At 37.1% G+C, this 16,627-nt stretch overlaps 3 protein-coding genes across 5 annotated transcripts; 2 read left to right on the top strand and 1 right to left on the bottom strand.

Annotated features, from left to right (window-relative positions):
- Positions 1-2,882: 2,882 nt before the first annotated feature.
- LOC109192999 lies at positions 2,883-4,770 on the top strand. The gene has a single exon (XM_019343748.1). It carries the CDS (start codon positions 3,168-3,170, stop codon positions 4,485-4,487), a length of 1,320 nt encoding a protein of 439 aa, XP_019199293.1. The 5' UTR covers positions 2,883-3,167; the 3' UTR covers positions 4,488-4,770.
- LOC109192997 (proteinaceous RNase P 2) lies at positions 4,551-10,528 on the top strand. 3 transcript variants are annotated; one of them, XM_019343746.1, is made up of 9 exons: positions 4,551-4,639; positions 5,536-6,144; positions 6,550-6,942; positions 7,125-7,226; positions 7,327-7,499; positions 7,779-7,899; positions 8,311-8,379; positions 8,697-8,810; positions 10,436-10,528. In XM_019343746.1, exons 2-9 carry the CDS (start codon positions 5,629-5,631, stop codon positions 10,451-10,453), a joined length of 1,506 nt encoding a protein of 501 aa, XP_019199291.1. In that variant the 5' UTR covers positions 4,551-4,639; positions 5,536-5,628; the 3' UTR covers positions 10,454-10,528. The 3 variants fall into 3 exon arrangements, with proteins under 3 accessions (XP_019199291.1, XP_019199288.1, XP_019199289.1); XM_019343743.1 differs by lacking the exon at positions 10,436-10,528 and having other exon boundaries at positions 8,697-9,101; XM_019343744.1 differs by lacking the exons at positions 4,551-4,639; positions 10,436-10,528 and having other exon boundaries at positions 5,461-6,144; positions 8,697-9,101.
- Positions 9,102-16,393, bottom strand: LOC109192998 (alcohol-forming fatty acyl-CoA reductase-like). Its single transcript, XM_019343747.1, has 10 exons — positions 16,164-16,393; positions 15,814-15,917; positions 14,132-14,337; positions 13,918-14,018; positions 12,790-12,982; positions 11,080-11,241; positions 10,906-10,987; positions 10,505-10,774; positions 9,514-9,641; positions 9,102-9,422 (listed from the first exon to the last, which is right to left on the bottom strand). The coding sequence occupies exons 1-10, from the start codon at positions 16,240-16,242 to the stop codon at positions 9,269-9,271; spliced, it is 1,479 nt and encodes a 492-aa protein (XP_019199292.1). The 5' UTR covers positions 16,243-16,393; the 3' UTR covers positions 9,102-9,268.
- Positions 16,394-16,627: the final 234 nt, after the last annotated feature.

Here is a 16,627-nt window from a genome sequence, read left to right as displayed (position 1 = left end):
AATTAGTCCGTGAATATAACTTGAAGGTGTAATTAAATTACTGAATTAAAAAAATGTAATTAGACTACTGAATACTTTTTTTTTTGAAGGTCAATAAATGGGTTGTATTTATAGATAAACTGAAATAGAGTCTGTCCCAGTACATAGCCATAGTGGAATTAAAAGATGTAGTAACTAAAGTATGTGCTAGTATATTCTGTAATCTAGGAATAAAAGTGACTGAGCAAGAACTAAAAGCAGACATGTCAGTTTGCAATTATCAATAGCGTACCCAATGTACGATTGAGACGAGGTGTCTGGTGCGGATAGATAACATTGCAATGTTTGACAATCTGTGTGTAGTTGTATAGACTCTTCTCCACGCGCCCTTAGCCATGACAAGGCCTCATGCATGCAAACGCTTTGACCATAAAAGGGGAGAAGCAACTTGGGAGGGGGGCGCTGAAGGCCGAAATATAGCGGCTGTCAGCATCGAGGAGGACTGCTCCGACCGTAGCCGAATTTGTCTCATGATTATAACCTACATCGATATAACATTTTCTTGGCCTTGTTGGCATTTCGTGGGGCTGTCCAGGTTGCAGCAACAGTGGTGGCGGTGGCTGTTGGGCTGTATAGGCTGTGGCGTGGGCCGTGAGTTCGGCCGGCAGTGGCATATCGGCAGTAGAAATAGTGTTGGCTGCGGCGGTAGCGTGTTCGGCCGGCGTTAGAGCAGCTGTTCAGTGGTGGACACTTCCAAGCTTTCTGGTGGCAGTAGCGGTTGCAAGCAATTTCTTTGGCATCGGTAGACAGGCATCCCAATCAAACAGCTCCATTCCGCGCTCTCCAAATATGATATAAAATCGCAGCTGCGAACATAATTCCATTAGTGTCTAGAACATTCAAGATTGCACTAAACCATTCATGAAAAACATTTGTCACAATATTGGGGAGTGGAAGGTTGGATTGAGTCCATATGGAATTTGCATAGCCACACAAAACTAATGAGTGCATAGTGTCCTCATGAATGATTCCACACATGGCACACATTGGATCAACTTCTACCCTCTTTATAAGCAAGTTGTTGGTAGTGGGGAAGGATATCACTTATAATAGCTCTCCATAGAAAAGTTCTCCATTTGAGTGGTATTCTAATTTTTCATAGAGTGAGCCTGTAGCCATCCTTGACAGAGTAACAACCATTACGATCCCCATGCCAATACCATAAATCATCATATTCGGGGAAAACTGGTATTTTGAGGATTTTAGGTACATCACTTGGTTGAAAGATATCAGTAAGCAAATGATGGTCCCACGAGCCAGTATCCTGATCAATTAGCCCCACGACTTTGGCTCCAGCTAGCTACGGTGGCATTTCAGTTTGAATCATTGGATCTAGCTTATCTTGGAGCCAGGGATGTTCCTAGGTAGAATTTCCATTCCCAATACGTCGTCTTACACCACTACATATTAGCCCCTTAGCAGCCACTACACTGCGCCAACAATAGCTGGGATTATTTCCTAAGCATGCTTCATAAAATGACTCTTTATGATAGTATCTGACTTTATATACACGATACACCAATGAGTCAGTAGTAAGCAATCTCCATGCTTGCTTGCCCAACATTTCCAAATAACGGTTCATGAGTTGCTCAATAGCTGTGCATACAGATATAAGCAATAAAAAAACACTCATTGAAAAAGTAGGCATATCTTGGGCCACACTTTTCAACAAAATTTCTTTACCAGCATGTGATAATAATTTTTTGTTCCATGATCCAATCCTCTGTCTAATTTTATCCTCAATATAAGTAAACTGCATTTTTATTTCTTCCCACAAAATAGGGTAAACCTAAGTATTTTTCAAAATTCGGAGCTTGAGCCACTCCTAGGATCTGTGCCACCTCACCCTTGTCCTCTTGACATGTATTTTTGCTAATTTTTGCTATAGTATATGCTGGATTTGTGATAGTTGACTCCCTGTCCAGACAGCTTCTCATACATAGACAAACAATTTTTAACCTCAGTGGCCTCTTGCACATTTGCTTTGAAAAAAAGTAGGTTGTCATCTGCAAAAAAATAGATGGGAGATAGGTGGGGCACCCCTAGCAACCCTGCATCCATATATCAATCCCCTATTCTGTGCCTGCTATAATAACAAGGAAAAACCTTCCGCACAAATAATAAACAGATAGGGGATAAAGGGTCTCCCTGTCTTAGGCCACAGGTGGGTGTAATCGACCTGCTACGGGAACCATTAATCATAAAGCTATATGAGACAGTAGTCACACAACATAATTAGCTCTGCCCACCTGCCATCAAATCCCAGAGCCATCTGCAAAAAACAGATGGGAGATAGGTGGGGCACCCCTAGCAACCCTGCATCCATGTATCAATCCCCTATTCTGTGCCTGCTATAATAACAAGGAAAGACCTTCCACACAAATAATAAACAGATAGGGGATAAAGGGTCAACCTGTCTTAGGCCACGGGTGGGTGTAACCGACCTGCTATGGGAACCATTAATCATAAAGCTATATGAGACAGTAGTCACACATAACATAATTAGCTCTACCCACCTGCCATCAAATCCCAGGGCCACTAACATTACAGGAGGATAGGACCATTCCAGCAACTTAACCTATTTTTTAAAATAAAAGTTATTTAAAAAATGCAAACGCATCATCTACGTAAGTAGATAACCGAAAAAATGAGTGTATTTAGAGCATCCAGTAACTTAATTGTATTTTTTCATTTAGTGATCGAAGTGCACTTTCAGATTACGTTCAATGACTAATTTGAACCTTATTTCAAATGATAAATAAGATATATATACTATATGGAACGACGTCGCGGAAGGTAAACGGTTAGCAATTTAAATCTTCAATGTAATTACTAAAATGCCACCAGAGATTAGTATTATCGAACAGAGTATTCAAGCCAGATTCAAAGTGCATTTTAGCTGCCAGTTCCTTCTAGAATTTCATATACTCAGATTTTTTTTTTCTTTTTTCTGTTCTCTCATAATCTCTCTGCCGATTCTGTTTCTACTTGTTCAATCTTCATTTCTTCAATCTAATACTTTCCTAAATGACCCGAGGTTATGGCACCCTCTCTCTGCAAAAAGAGTTAATTTGATATATACTCTGTAGGATTGCGCTTCTCCGAGCTCTCGCTTTTGAAATCCAGCCATGGTATCGTGTCCCGTTTTGGCCGGCTCAAAGGTATTGCCTTTTGGTGTTTTCCTGCCGAACGGCAATTCAGTTTCTTTCAGACATTGTCACAAACACCTGGAAGGCACTTTTCCAGCGAAGAATTTACACTCCAATGCATGCTTCAAGCTCAGCAAGACCTATCTGAGTTCTTCTCTATCATTACGGAGACCCTCTGAACGTTTTTCTTTTCTGCCATTGAAATGCTCCGGTTCACACTCATCTGCAAAGTCTGATGATGGGAACGTGTTCGGGAATAGCCTGAGAAATCTCTCTGTGGAATCGATAAAATCAAACATTTCTGAGCTGACCCCGTTCTTGAATAGCATGAGAAATCACTCTGTGGAATCGATAAAATCGAGCTTTTCTCAGCTGGCCTTGTTCTTGGAAAGCCTGAAAAATCACTCTGGGGAATTGATAAAATCGAACTTTTCTCAGCTGACCCCTTTTGATTTGTGCAAGTGGTCTGTGGTGATTGCAATTGCAATTGCAGTGCCGAAGTGGATTGTGAGTGCAGTGTTCAACCCATTCTTCTGGATGTATTTTAGCTGGACTTGGCTGTTCTGGCCATGGATGGCGGCGATTGTGATTGCAGTGTATGGGTTTTATTGCCTTAACAAACATTTGCGCGGTGATGCCAATGTGTTTGAGCAACTTGCTATTGTTACTTCTGCGTTTACTTGGCTGACATTAGTCCCACCTGCTCACTTCAATGGATTCCTCGAAGGGTGGCCATTTGTGTTCTTTTTTGTGTACCATTACTTCTTTTTCTTCAATGTGAGTGTTCGGAAGCGTCTATATGGTGATTTCTTCCCCAGAGAGCACGATCCCAAGTGGGACATTAGCCTTCCTAATTGGCAGAAGCTGTTATTCGGTGCTGGGGTTACGGTTGGGCATTGGATTGCAGCATTCGAAGGACCAGAATTGCATCTCATTCCTGGTGGCTGGAGCAATGCTGGTGTCTGGGGTTTGATCATCATGACACTGTTCATGCAGTATCATTCAACATTGTACTTAGCCAATTATTCGGAAAAGGTTGTGGTGCCCACTGCAGTTGTGCAGTTTGGGCCTTATCGGTTTGTTCGCCATCCCATTTATGCGTCAACCATGCTCCTGTTTGCTACTTATTGCATCGCGTTGAGGGCACCTCTGAGCACTCTCTTCACCGTTGCAGTTTGCTTGGTGTACTATGGTCAAAAGGCCGAATTAGAGGAAGTGTTGATGGTAGAGACCTTTGGTGAGAGATATTTGGAGTACTCTAGGAAAGTTAAATATAGATTCCTCCCTTTTGTTTATTAGTTTGAGATGAAATTAGTATTGCAGGATGTCCTTTTATCTGCAAGTTGCTGAGAAATGGCATCAAATTGCTGAGAATTTTATGACCTTTGTAGTTCCAAGAAGATTGCAAGACTGAAAAGATGTTTGCTTTGTGCCTCTTTCATAATCTTTCTGTGAGTTTGGCTGAAAACTAATATCATTTGAATAGGATGGCATCTTTTGTATGTGCAATTTGCTTGTGTGTTTATCTGTACAAGGCTATAGTTGAATCTGTTGAATCCAAGCTCACTATATGACTAGATTATTAGATATCAATGCATATGCTGATAAATATGGAATGCCCTTAGCAGCTGATCGATTTAAACTAAGGATACTAATAGACAGCTCCCACGTTGACTAACTTGATTGGGATTGCTTCTAGTATACAAATAATTGCATTCTCTATCGTTTGTTATCTGATTTTTTGTTTATGCTATTAAAAACATTATTGTTTTAAAATGATGAAAGAAATATGTAATTACTATTTGAGGTTTGCACGGGATAATTTCTGCTTTGTGATCCTACTCATAACTAACATGCTTAAGTCAAGAAGGTCAATAGACAACTTCTAATGAGAGTCGAACATGTAACCTTGTCGATAAGTGTATTTTGGTAAAGTTGTTTCTATGAAGAGAAAAAATATTATTATTATGATGTCTAAATTGAAATTGAGAATAACCCGCTTGGTTAGCTATAATGGCTGTACACTCTTGCAAGAGAGGTTGGAAGTTCGAACCTCTATCTTGTATGGAAAAACCAGTATGACCAACACTTGTCCCTGGACTCGATGCGAATGGGAGTATGGGCAAAACAAATGCTTCGTGCATCCTGGTGCACGATATAACAAATGCTGAGTATGGTACTGGATTAAATGTGCTTCCTACCGTTAAGGTCAAGAAAAAAAATTGAAATGAAGAATCTAGGAAGGATGAAATAGACAAAAAATAATATTTATGGGACTAAAGTGGAAATCACTGTACTTGTGAGGGACTAATAAAGTAATTCGCTCTGTTTTAAAATTACTCTGTAGGAAAGTCACCGCCGCAGTGCCGCATCTCTTCAAGCTCGCCGCTAAACCCCACTCCGATTCGCCAAAACAGGCCGCTCCACCGCCGCAACTGCCATGAACACCTCCGGCGACAACCAAAGATGTAAGAAGAAGAAGAAGATTGTGACACCGGAGATGCAGTTCCGTTTGAGCCTCGACCAGTGCTCCAAAAACAAAGACCTCGCCGCTGCCATCTCCCTCTACGACTCCGCACACTCCTCAATCCGCCTAACCAACCAGCACTTCAACTCGTTACTCTACGTCTGCTCCAACGCCGTCTCCAACCCGGATACCAAGCAGGCCGCAATCGAATTCGGCCTCCGTGTATACGAAAAGATGGTTTCCGGCGATGCCGCCCCCAATGAGGCTACCGCCACCTCTGTTGCTCGGCTGGCTGCCGCTAATAACGATGGCGAGGCCGCGTTCAAGCTCGCAAGAGGGGTAGGGAACGCCGGAAGGCTCAGGACCTATGGGCCGGCCCTCTTTTGCTTTTGCCGGAATGGGGATGCTGATAAGGCCTATGAAGTGGAGGAGCATATGGTCTCTATTGGCCTGCAACTTGAGGAGCCTGAGCTTTCCGCTTTGTTAAAGGTGAGTATAGCGGTTTGCATTTTGGTATATTGTTGATGTTAGAGTATTGCCATATATCAAATTATCTATTTAAGTTGAGGTTAGTAACTAACCTCTTCTATGCACTGTTACAAAAAAAATTAATAATTCTGTCTTTATGTTGTTTGTTGTTAAAAATTGGTTGATACACTTGTTAATTGGTAGTTTTATGAGGTAATGTATGTAAGGTTATGGAGAAATTGTATTTATTAATGAAAGATCAGCAGACTATAAATAGTATACAAGTGAGGAGAAGTAGCAGGAAGTTATAACAAAGCTAGTCTAAGGAATACATTTAGAACAGATAAATAAATATATAAAATATCAGCCAATGTATGCTGTTGATCTTCTTATTATTATTTTTGTTTTGTTTATGTTATCCTTAAGGTGAGCTTGGAGAAAGGGAGGCAAGAGGATGTTTATAAATATTTGCACAAGTTGAGAATGGCTGTCAGGGGAGTCAGCAAGGCGACAGCAGAGATAATTGAGAGGTGGTTTGGAGGGGAAGAGGCATGTGAGGTGGGTTTACTAGACTGGGATGCAAGACAGGTGAAAGAAATGCTTTTGAGGAACGGGGGAGGGTGGCATGGACTTGGATGGCTTGGGAAGGGTAATTGGGTTGTGCAGAGGTCAAATATTGCTTCAGATGGGCTGTGCCACACTTGTTCAGAGCAGTTGGTTTGCGTTGACATTGACAAGGCAGAAACAGAAATGTTTTCGCAGTTGGTTGCATCCTTAGCCATGGAAAGGGAGTCACAGTCCAGCTTTAAAGAGTTTCAGGTGAGAGAAGCATCTTAATGTGCATTTTGGAGAAGAAATGCATATAGGTTTTCTGGAAAGAAATGATCGTTCTGTATTTTATGCCTCAGATGGTGCTCTCACTGGATCAGTTATGATGTTTTTGAATTCTATTACACATTTACTTGTCATGTTTTTCATCATTTTCCTGATGTTTTGTGAAGGATTGGCTGGAAAAACATTCTGACTACGAAGCTGTAGTGGATGGAGCAAATATTGGGCTTTATCAACAAAATTTTGCTGAGGGTGGCTTTAGTATTTCCCAGGTCATGAATCTTTGAATTGTCATTGCTTTGCGAATTTTTGTTCTATTTGATTTTAAAGTTATTACTAACTTTGTTCTATTCCTAATTTGCAATAGAGCAGCTTGTTGCAGTTGTTGAAGATTTGCATAATAGGAGTAAGAAATGGCCCCTTGTTATCTTGCACACGAAACGTGTTCGGGCACTTCTTGAGAATGCTAGCCATAGAGAGCTCGTTGAGAAATGGATAGACGAAGGAGTGCTTTATGCAACACCTTATGGATCGAATGATGATTGGTACTTCATTTTTGATCCATTGTCTTTTCATTCAATTGACTCAGTAGCTCCATATAGTGTAACTTTTGTCTTTGCACTCCATTTCTAAGTTCTACAGATTGTAGTTACATCTGTATTGTTTCCAATATTCCTTTCAATTTGATTGCTGACCTTTTATTTTAGAAACGACATCCTCTTTTGGCACATTTGTCTGCTGATGTAATTATAGAGCTATATACCTTAGCATTGGTTTTATATCTCTGTAATGATATGCTTATGGATATGGTCACTACAATTTAGGTACTGGCTTTTTGCTGCTGTGAAATCCAAGTGTTTGCTTGTGACAAATGACGAAATGAGAGATCACATTTTTGAGCTTTTGGGTAGCAATTTCTTTATCAGATGGAAAGAAAGACATCAGGTTGGCATATTTCTTTAAGTTCGTTTTCCTCTTCCACTGAACACTAGTGTTGAGATTTTCTGATTATTCCTTCTTTCCTGAAATGAACTGCCATAGTTGTGCTATAGCTTTATAGTGTTATGGACGATTTTTCTTAGTATAAATGAACTATGCTACTAATTATGAAGTATACTGGAACTTGCTTTTGTTGTGCCTTTTCTGAAGTGCACTAAAACAACATAATACTCTTGACTTGGTTGTGGTGAAACTATGGTCTAGGAAAGTCAAGGAAAACCAACTTAGTTATTCCTCTTATAGTTGTTGGATACTACTTGGATATTAATCTAATGTTGTTTCGTCCCTTTGATAAATGCATTCCTCTAAATAGGAAAAAAGAGCATGTTTAATGTAATCTTGGAACCTATTTTGTAGGTAAGGTACACCTTTGTGAAAGGTCACCTGGAGCTTTTGATGCCACCGTCATTTTCTGTTGTCATCCAGGTATTTTCATATTTATTCATCGTGGCTTTCATTTTTTTTTTTTTTTTTTTTTTTTTTTTTTCGATTCAATGTAGCTGGTTCATGCTTCAGGAAGGAGAAACATCTCTGTTCGTTAAAATAAATGATTGTTATCACCTGTGTTATGAAAAATGATAATTTTTGATAAATTACCAAATATAGATAACGTTCCATCTCGCTGTCCTATCTTTGTTTTACCAAATATATACTTCTGAGATTACCCATAAGAAAAACAGATCCTATAATGATTGCACACACTGAGGTTCCAAATCGTGACATAGCAGTGTCTTGTGTTTCAGGAATCAGAGAAAGGATCTTGGCATGTGCCCGTAGCAAGCGAAACTGATGACAAGTCTTCAAGTGCTTGGCTCTGCATCACGAGACCCGACTGCAAGGACTCGAATAAAGTACATGTAAGTCTAGAAACTTCTGAAACCAGTGAAATTCCTAGCAGTGATCAGTTCCCGAATTCAGATTCAAATATATTAAACAGGAGTTCTGATTCTTCTAGCAATGGTAGTAATAAGCCTGAATTATTAGCCCGTAAGAGAAAAGAAAGATCTTGATATTCACCTGTCTGCAACCTTAGACTCTTGTAATCTGATATTCACATGAAAAAACCTTAGATATGATGCTCACACAAGTAGATGTTTGTGTCAGTTTTTTATGTGTTTTCACATAATTTTTAATATTTTACATAGTTATATAATACGAGTAACACTCAATATATATTAATACAGTTTGGTAACATACAGAGGGTACAGTACAAGTGTAGAACAAAAAAACAGAATAGTATGCAAGTTAATTAAGAATACAGCTTCCCAGTACTAAGATTCATAGTAAATAATGATTGACTTAGGATTAATGTAAATCACTTGAAAACGTGTTTTACTAATCCAGGAATGTGGGTCTTCACGAAGTAATCATCCCAGCAGATTACTTTTGGGTCAAAGTAGAACAAATCAGTCTCGATGCCCCCTTCTTTTGCTGCTCTTCTCAATTTTTCTGTGTTCATATCATCATATCTGTGCACAAAATTCATTCCAGTTTAATTTTCTTGTGAAGAGTAATTAAAAAAAAAACATGATTAATTAAATTAAATGTTTAAGTACTTACAGTCCCTTGAAGAATAAGTAGGGTCGATATAGGTCTACCAGCTTCAACACAAACTTGATTTTCCTATCCATCTCATGGTATATACTCTGGAAATACTGACAACATGCAGTGTTCACTATCTCCAACCCCTGTAAAGTACAACCATGGATGCAAATCAAAGGAGGAAAATGATATATCGGTCCTTGAGTTATACCATAGTTATAGACTCGGTCACTCGATAAAAAAGCTTAAATGACAGGTTGAGGTTAGTATGAAATTTGATTTCCTTTTCATTCTTTTTGATACATTAAGGCCCTGTTTGGTAAAATAGTTAGCCTATCAGTCAATTTTGGCTTATTTGACCACTATTAGCTTTCTGACTTGGTTAAACAATCAATATGAGTTTTTGATTAATTAGTTTTTTGTAACAACTTATTGCTCCAAAATGCTAAAATTCAAAAAGCTGTTCAAATTAGCTTTTTCGATAAGCTTTTTGAGAAAGTCATTTTGTATGTAATCAGCTAACAACTAATAGCTAATTTACCAAACACTTTTCTACAATCAGCTAATGCTATCAACTAGTCAAACCCACTAACCCAATCAGCTAACAGTCATTTACCAAACACCCCCTAGATATCTTAGCTTATGGCAGACTAATCCAAGGAGGTAAATGACGAGTCATCTCATCAATCCTCAGGTTCTCACCCTTACCTGTACACTCGGTTGAACCAACTGAGCTAGCCCCATAAGGCTAGCTCAGTTGGTTTCTTTTCCTTATATGAGACTAGTGTCCCTAGTGTTTTATGAGTTTATTTAACAAACTTTGAGTTTCTATATAGGACTCTTACTTATAATTTGTCAAATAAATTCACTGAAATGTTGGGAACAATAGAATGTCTATCTCATAGGGGTTGACAATAAAGATAGTATGTCTCTCTCATAGGATTTGATTGCACATTAGTTGAAACTTAATGTGGTTACTGAAAGAAAGAAGAAAGAAAGAAGGAAAAACCTTCAAAGGGAGTAGATAATGAATGGCCATGTATGTTTGGAAGCTAGCCATGGTGCTTAACACAGTCACCTTCCCGACGATAACAGGCTTTCCATCCTTGCCTATCCATGGATGCTTGGAGAAGTGTCGGTACCCAAAATCCTGTATCCACGGGAGCTCCAATGGGTTAGATACCGACGATCCCACATGGTATATTCTCTCACACCCTCTTTCATCTGCATGCCCAACCATTGCTACTATCATTGCATTCACCACCATATCAGCTGGGATCTGTAATTTCAATATACTTATAAAGTTATATAATATATTATACTTGTTGATAACTGATAAGTTACCTTGATTTTAGTTTCTTTAGAAGTGAAAGTTTCATGCTTTATATTAGAGATAGGTCACTCACTCACCACATCTATAATGGTTTTAGGATCACCAAGGAAGCATGTTAGTCTTCCTTTACCATAAGCAACTGCTATGCTATCAATGGTTCTGCATATATTATATTTTGCAACAAAATAAATCAATTATGATGTCATAATAATAAGAAAAAAAAAAGTTGAACAGAGTGGATGATTGGGTACCTGATCCCTTCCACCCAACCAGGGAAGGGTTCTTTGTAAGTGCTGGTTATGATAGTAGGCCGTATAATAACAAGAGGCACATTATCTTTTAACTTCCCCAAAAGCATCTCTCCCATGGCCTTTGTGAATACATAAGTGTTTGGCCATCCATATGTCCTTGCTCTTTGGTATTCATTAGAGAAATGTAATTAGTGTCACAACCATCACAATTCTAGCAAAGTAGAATGAAAAATGGGTGGATATCAACATGGTTCGGTGATGTTTGGAGATTTTAGATCATATTTTTGAAATTTAATATTCGAACAAAATTTATATTTATATACATTATGGCCTTGTTTGATAAATGGTTGTTAGTTGATAGCTGTTAGCTGATTGAGTTTGTTAGAGGGTATAACTAATTGATAACATTAGCTGATTATAGAAAGGTTTTTGGTAAATTAGTTAGTTGATAGCTGTTTGGTATAAATTCCTTTTTCAAAAAGTTATTTGAAAAAGTTACTTTGGACAGTTTTTTTTTTTTTAATTTTAGCATTTTGGAGTTACAAAAAGCTAATTAACCAAACACTTAAAAAGTTAATAGTGGTCAAATAAGTCAAAATTGACTTATAGGTTAACTATTTTATCATACAGAATTTATATAATTTAAAATATTTAAATCAATAATTAATCAAATTTACTCAAAATTTTAAATTCAATTTGAATGAATCCTATAGAAAGACTTATCCCCTGACAAACAACTAATCCCCAAGTTATCCTGTACGGTAGGTTTTAGGTATCGCCATAAATACAGTGTGTAATTGTGGCCAACTTCATTAACGCCGGTTTGGTTTGTGAAAAAAAAAACAACAAAATTTTAGGAATATAATTTAAATTATGTGGAAAACAAATTATTTGAAATATTAATATTAATTTTATTCTTTGTCTTGTGGAAATATTAGTTTAAAGAATAATGTGTATTAAAACTACCATGCATTTACACAATAATAATTAACAAAAGATGTATAAAAGTATTTTTGTCTCATAATGTTACAATTTTCCGCAATGACTTTGGAATTGAAATACCAAAGGAAAGTGCATTTTTCACAAATTTAAAGAATTCAAATTTCATTGAAAAAAAAACTCCCAATAATCATGTTTCATCAAATTTTAGAAATTTTAATTATTCCGAATATTGTAAAATATATATTTTGGTAGCCATTATCTTATTTTTTTAGGATCATTGGATAGCGGTGATCTAATGAGAATTTTTTTCTGGAGTTCCGGTCTTCTTCTTCTCTCTTCTTTGTTGTATAATTAGAACGTATAATTATGCATATTCACACGAGGATATATAAATTTTTACAACACCGAGTTCTTTTTCAATCCAACCAAACACTCCATTTATGGGCAACAAAACATCAATAAATGTCACGCAACAACCATCATCATTAACCACAGTATCCTCAACAGTAGGGAATGATTCACTCTGCTTTTTTGTCTTTTGACTTTTCATTCATTCAATCAATGAGTCACATAACTAACCATTTGGCAGCTTTTTTTTTTTTTTTTTTTTTAAATTATATATATTGAAAGTGTGACCGTGCTCTATCTCAACTAAAAGGCTAAGTTGATAGTTGGATTGTACATTAACGGCAACAAAGATAACCTAAGTATGATAATATGTGATTGTACTGGATATTATTTATACTTCAAAAAAAGACAGTATAGTACCTTTGGATGCCCAGTTCTTTCATGGCTGAGGAAATGGATTTCTCAGAAGCATTCTCAGCTCTGAGGTTTTTCAGAGTTTCTTCAATCATCTTCTTCTCTCTCTCAATGTCCAACCCACATTTTCCATTCAGTGTTTCACCCATTTGGTATGGAGTCTCCTGTATCAACCCCTCCTTTTCACCAGACACGTAGGCTGAACATATTTAAATAATAATTAAAATTTACGTTACCCAATTCATCTCCAACATTATTAAATATTATGTGAATCATAGATAGTGAAATCTCTCTTGATGCAAAAAAAGAAATAACAAAGAGGTACTACTAACATGTGTGGTACATACCTACAGCTCACACCCAATTCACAAACCTGGTTCACCCAATAATTGACCCTAACTACTCTACAACATATTTAATAATAATAAAAAAAAAGATTAGATATTTGGGTCAATTACAGTGAAATTAGTCAGACTGTTGATTTAGTAACCATCGAGTTAAGAGTTTGACTTCTTATGAGAATGACCTATTGTCTTTTTTTTTGGTTTGAGTCGGTTAGTTATGGACAACATAGATTGACTTATTCATTGTGACTATTTGTCGGTTAGGGTCACAATGCAGAGTTTACCCAGTGCACATATACTCTCGGGTAGTGGTTGCGGGTTTCCATTGTCACCTAAAAAAGCAAATATTTGGGGCAAGTTAGTCTTTGCCGGCTAGGATCACGAGGTGAAGCTTACTCACTGCACACTCTCGGGTAGTGGTTGCGTGTTTTCATTGTCATCTAAAAAAGCAAATATTTGGGACAAGTTGGTCTTTGTCGGCTAGGGTCACAAGGCAGAATTTACCCATAAAATATCCTAAGTTGGTTACAAGTTTTTCTCATCACCTTAAAAAGTAGATATTTGGGGTAAATTGGTTGGACGGTTAACTCAATAACCGCAAGGTTTCATGTATAATTCCAATGAGAATAACCTATTGACCTTTTTGATTTTAGTCGAAACAGATATTGGTTTTACCTCCTTGTGATCGTCACAAATAGATAAAAAATTCTTGCAATTCCACAAAATATAGATAAAAAATTCTTGCAATTCCACAAAATAAAAATGTGCATGCATCTTGATTAGCACTAACCAGTGGATACGTGGAGAAGAATCCTTAAATTTTGACATTTCTTGGCGAAGTCTAGTATGTGTTTAGGTCCCATTGTATTAATCCCCATGGCAACATCGTATCTGTAAAACATTAATTAGGAAAGAAAACACTTTTTTTTAAAAAAAATAATTATTTATAAAAATGTTACAATATTTTGGGGATAATAAAAAATAAAAAATATGTTGGAACATACCTTTCATCAAAACTGGTAGTTGCAGCTAGGTTAACCACAACATCTACTTCCCTCCACATTTGGTCCAGCAAATTGGTGTCCTTTATGCCCAAATTTTGGTACGTAATGTCACCGCCCACAACAATTATTTTTGACGAAATTAGGGAATTCAGCTCTTCTTCTCCATACTTGTGTTTCACAACTTTAAACAAGTCTTTTGCCATTACCTGATCCACAACTTTAAGGTTATTTTCTTTTATAAATATTTAGAAGCAACTTTTTAAAGTGAAGGGCTCATTGTGTGCAGTGCACGTGCCCGCTGGGCACAAGTGTGACAAGATGACAGCTATTCGAGACTGTCACGATTGGTGCATTTCTGCTGTGGGTCCCACATTTCTGCAAAAATGATCTCTCACCCTCTTTCTCCCCCATGTTGACTCTTCTTTTCTTAAAAATCGAGCATAATCCACATATGTGGATACTCCTAGATGCTCTGTCGAGTCGGAGTGTGGGAGCTCTTGGAGTTGAGATTTAACCTTTGGAAAGAATAGAAAAAACCTCAACAATTGAGGTTGCTTTATTCAATGCGAATTGAATACTAGTAGGGTACGAAAAAACTTTACTTTATGAATTTGTAATTAATTACGGCGTATATATCTTGGATCAGTACGAGCAATCAATAAATGCAGGCATGGTACGTAGTATGTAGGTTGTTGATAAGTTTATGGTAAAAGACAATTGAAGAAATATTGGAAGGAGCATTGTATGAACGATGTATCTATTCTACAATTATTATACCATGGTGGGATGGCAACTGGGGCGGGGCCGGGAGTATACTCTCCGTCCTCGTTTCAAAAACTCCCTATTTTTGACGGAGAATTTAAAATAGTATCATTCGCGATCAAATTCTTAGTCAAAATATTAAATTAGTGTAATTTTTAATTTTAAAAACTAAAAATATAAGTCTTAATTTTTATAATTATATATATATATATATATATATATATATATATATATATATATATTTATTTATTTATAAAAATTATTTGGGGACTAGTGAGGCAGGAGGGATATTCTCGTCCCCGACGGGAAATTACTTACATTTCCGTCCCCATTCCCGTTTCCAAAAAATTTCTCCCATCTCGTCTCCGTCAAGGACGAGGTAAATTGTCATACTTAACCATGGACCATGATTTATTTTGCATTGTGAATCTTGGTTTAGAAATTATGTGTCTACATTGTCATATTCTATACTTACAGTTAATAGCTTATGTGCCTGTAATAAATTAAGAATAGATAACATATTAACTATAGATACATAATATGTTAAATGTAAATACATAATATGTTGTTAAAATATTATGTATTTAACATATTATGTGTCTACAGTTATTTACATGCACATAAACGGTTAACTACAGGTACATAATATGTGAAACTATAGACACATACTTTGAAGGTTATTCGGACAACAACCCACAATTAAAAATAAACCTTGGTCCATTGTATAATTTGCCTCTATTCTATAGGTGAGCTTGTTCACCTACAGGTGAGTAGGGGATTGTTGGGCGGAGACTTAAGGATCGAGTCTAGCACCTTAATTACCTCTTAAAAATGTGAAAATAAAATTGAATCTTCAGTATAATTTCTGACGCAGTGATAAACGCTTGATCGGACAGAACTAATGTAGGATGAGTGTGTACCTCGGAGTTGAAACGCTGTACGGCGGCGGCGGTATCTGCAGCTCTAAGGAGAAGATACAGTTTCTTCACATTTGGCTGAACTCTCAGTATTTTCTCCACAAAAACTGCATCCATATATATAACAAACAACAACGATATCATATCCGAAACTCTAAAAGGATCGGCATCGAAGACTCGGTCGCCGATCAACCGTACGTTGTTTGACAACAAATATATATATATATATATATATATATATATATATATATATATATATATATATATATATAGAGAGAGAGAGAGAGAGAGAGAGAGAGAGAAAGGGAGAGAGAGAGAGAGATTGGAGTTTAGATATATAGTGTACTATGTACTTTTTGCTAAGAAGCCAGTGGCGCCGGTGACAAGAATGGCTCTGTTGTCCAGAAAGTGAAGAGCACTGCCCAACTCCATTGTAGAAGTGGAAGGATCGGAGGAGAAAAGATGTGATGAGAGGAGAGAAAGGGAAGTATAAATAGCTGAAGATTTTGAAGCTGCGCTGATAGAGTAAATAATGCGTAGATAGTATGCTGTGGCGTGTTGCAGATAAGAGAAATTTCAAATATGGATAGATGGTGTTATGTTGGGGGCATTTAAGTAAGAGCAATAACACAACAGTACAGTTTGTGATTTTTTTTATTTATTTATTTTTGGAAAAAGGGTCAAATAGGCCCTCGAACTTTAGCTTAAAAGTCAATTAGACACCTAAACTTTTTAAATGTGCAATTACACATATCAACAATTCATTTATGTGCAATGAAGCCCAAAAACAAGTTAATGACCTGCTATCACAGGTCAT

The sequence above is a fragment of the Ipomoea nil genome, unplaced genomic scaffold (genome assembly GCF_001879475.1).
Source record: "Ipomoea nil cultivar Tokyo-kokei standard unplaced genomic scaffold, Asagao_1.1 scaffold1834, whole genome shotgun sequence".
Lineage (NCBI taxonomy): Eukaryota > Viridiplantae > Streptophyta > Magnoliopsida > Solanales > Convolvulaceae > Ipomoea > Ipomoea nil.
The sequence above is the reverse complement of the archived record's forward strand: the minus strand, read 5'-3'. Positions and strand labels throughout refer to the sequence as shown.

Excerpts from the sequence above, each read along its gene's own strand:
- LOC109192999 (XM_019343748.1), top strand. The coding sequence starts at position 3,168 with ATGGTATCGTGTCCCGTTTTGGCCGGCTCAAAGGTATTGCCTTTTGGT.
- LOC109192997 (XM_019343743.1), top strand. The coding sequence starts at position 5,629 with ATGAACACCTCCGGCGACAACCAAAGATGTAAGAAGAAGAAGAAGATT. Across the intron at positions 6,145-6,549 it reads AGCTTTCCGCTTTGTTAAAG|GTGAGCTTGGAGAAAGGGAG; the intron begins GTGAGTATAGCG and ends GTTATCCTTAAG. Across the intron at positions 6,943-7,124 it reads CCAGCTTTAAAGAGTTTCAG|GATTGGCTGGAAAAACATTC; the intron begins GTGAGAGAAGCA and ends TGTTTTGTGAAG.
- LOC109192998 (XM_019343747.1), bottom strand. The coding sequence starts at position 16,242 with ATGGAGTTGGGCAGTGCTCTTCACTTTCTGGACAACAGAGCCATTCTT. Across the intron at positions 10,775-10,905 it reads CTAAAACCATTATAGATGTG|ATCCCAGCTGATATGGTGGT; the intron begins GTGAGTGAGTGA and ends TTGAAATTACAG. Across the intron at positions 9,423-9,513 it reads TACTTATTCTTCAAGGGACT|ATATGATGATATGAACACAG; the intron begins GTAAGTACTTAA and ends TTTTGTGCACAG.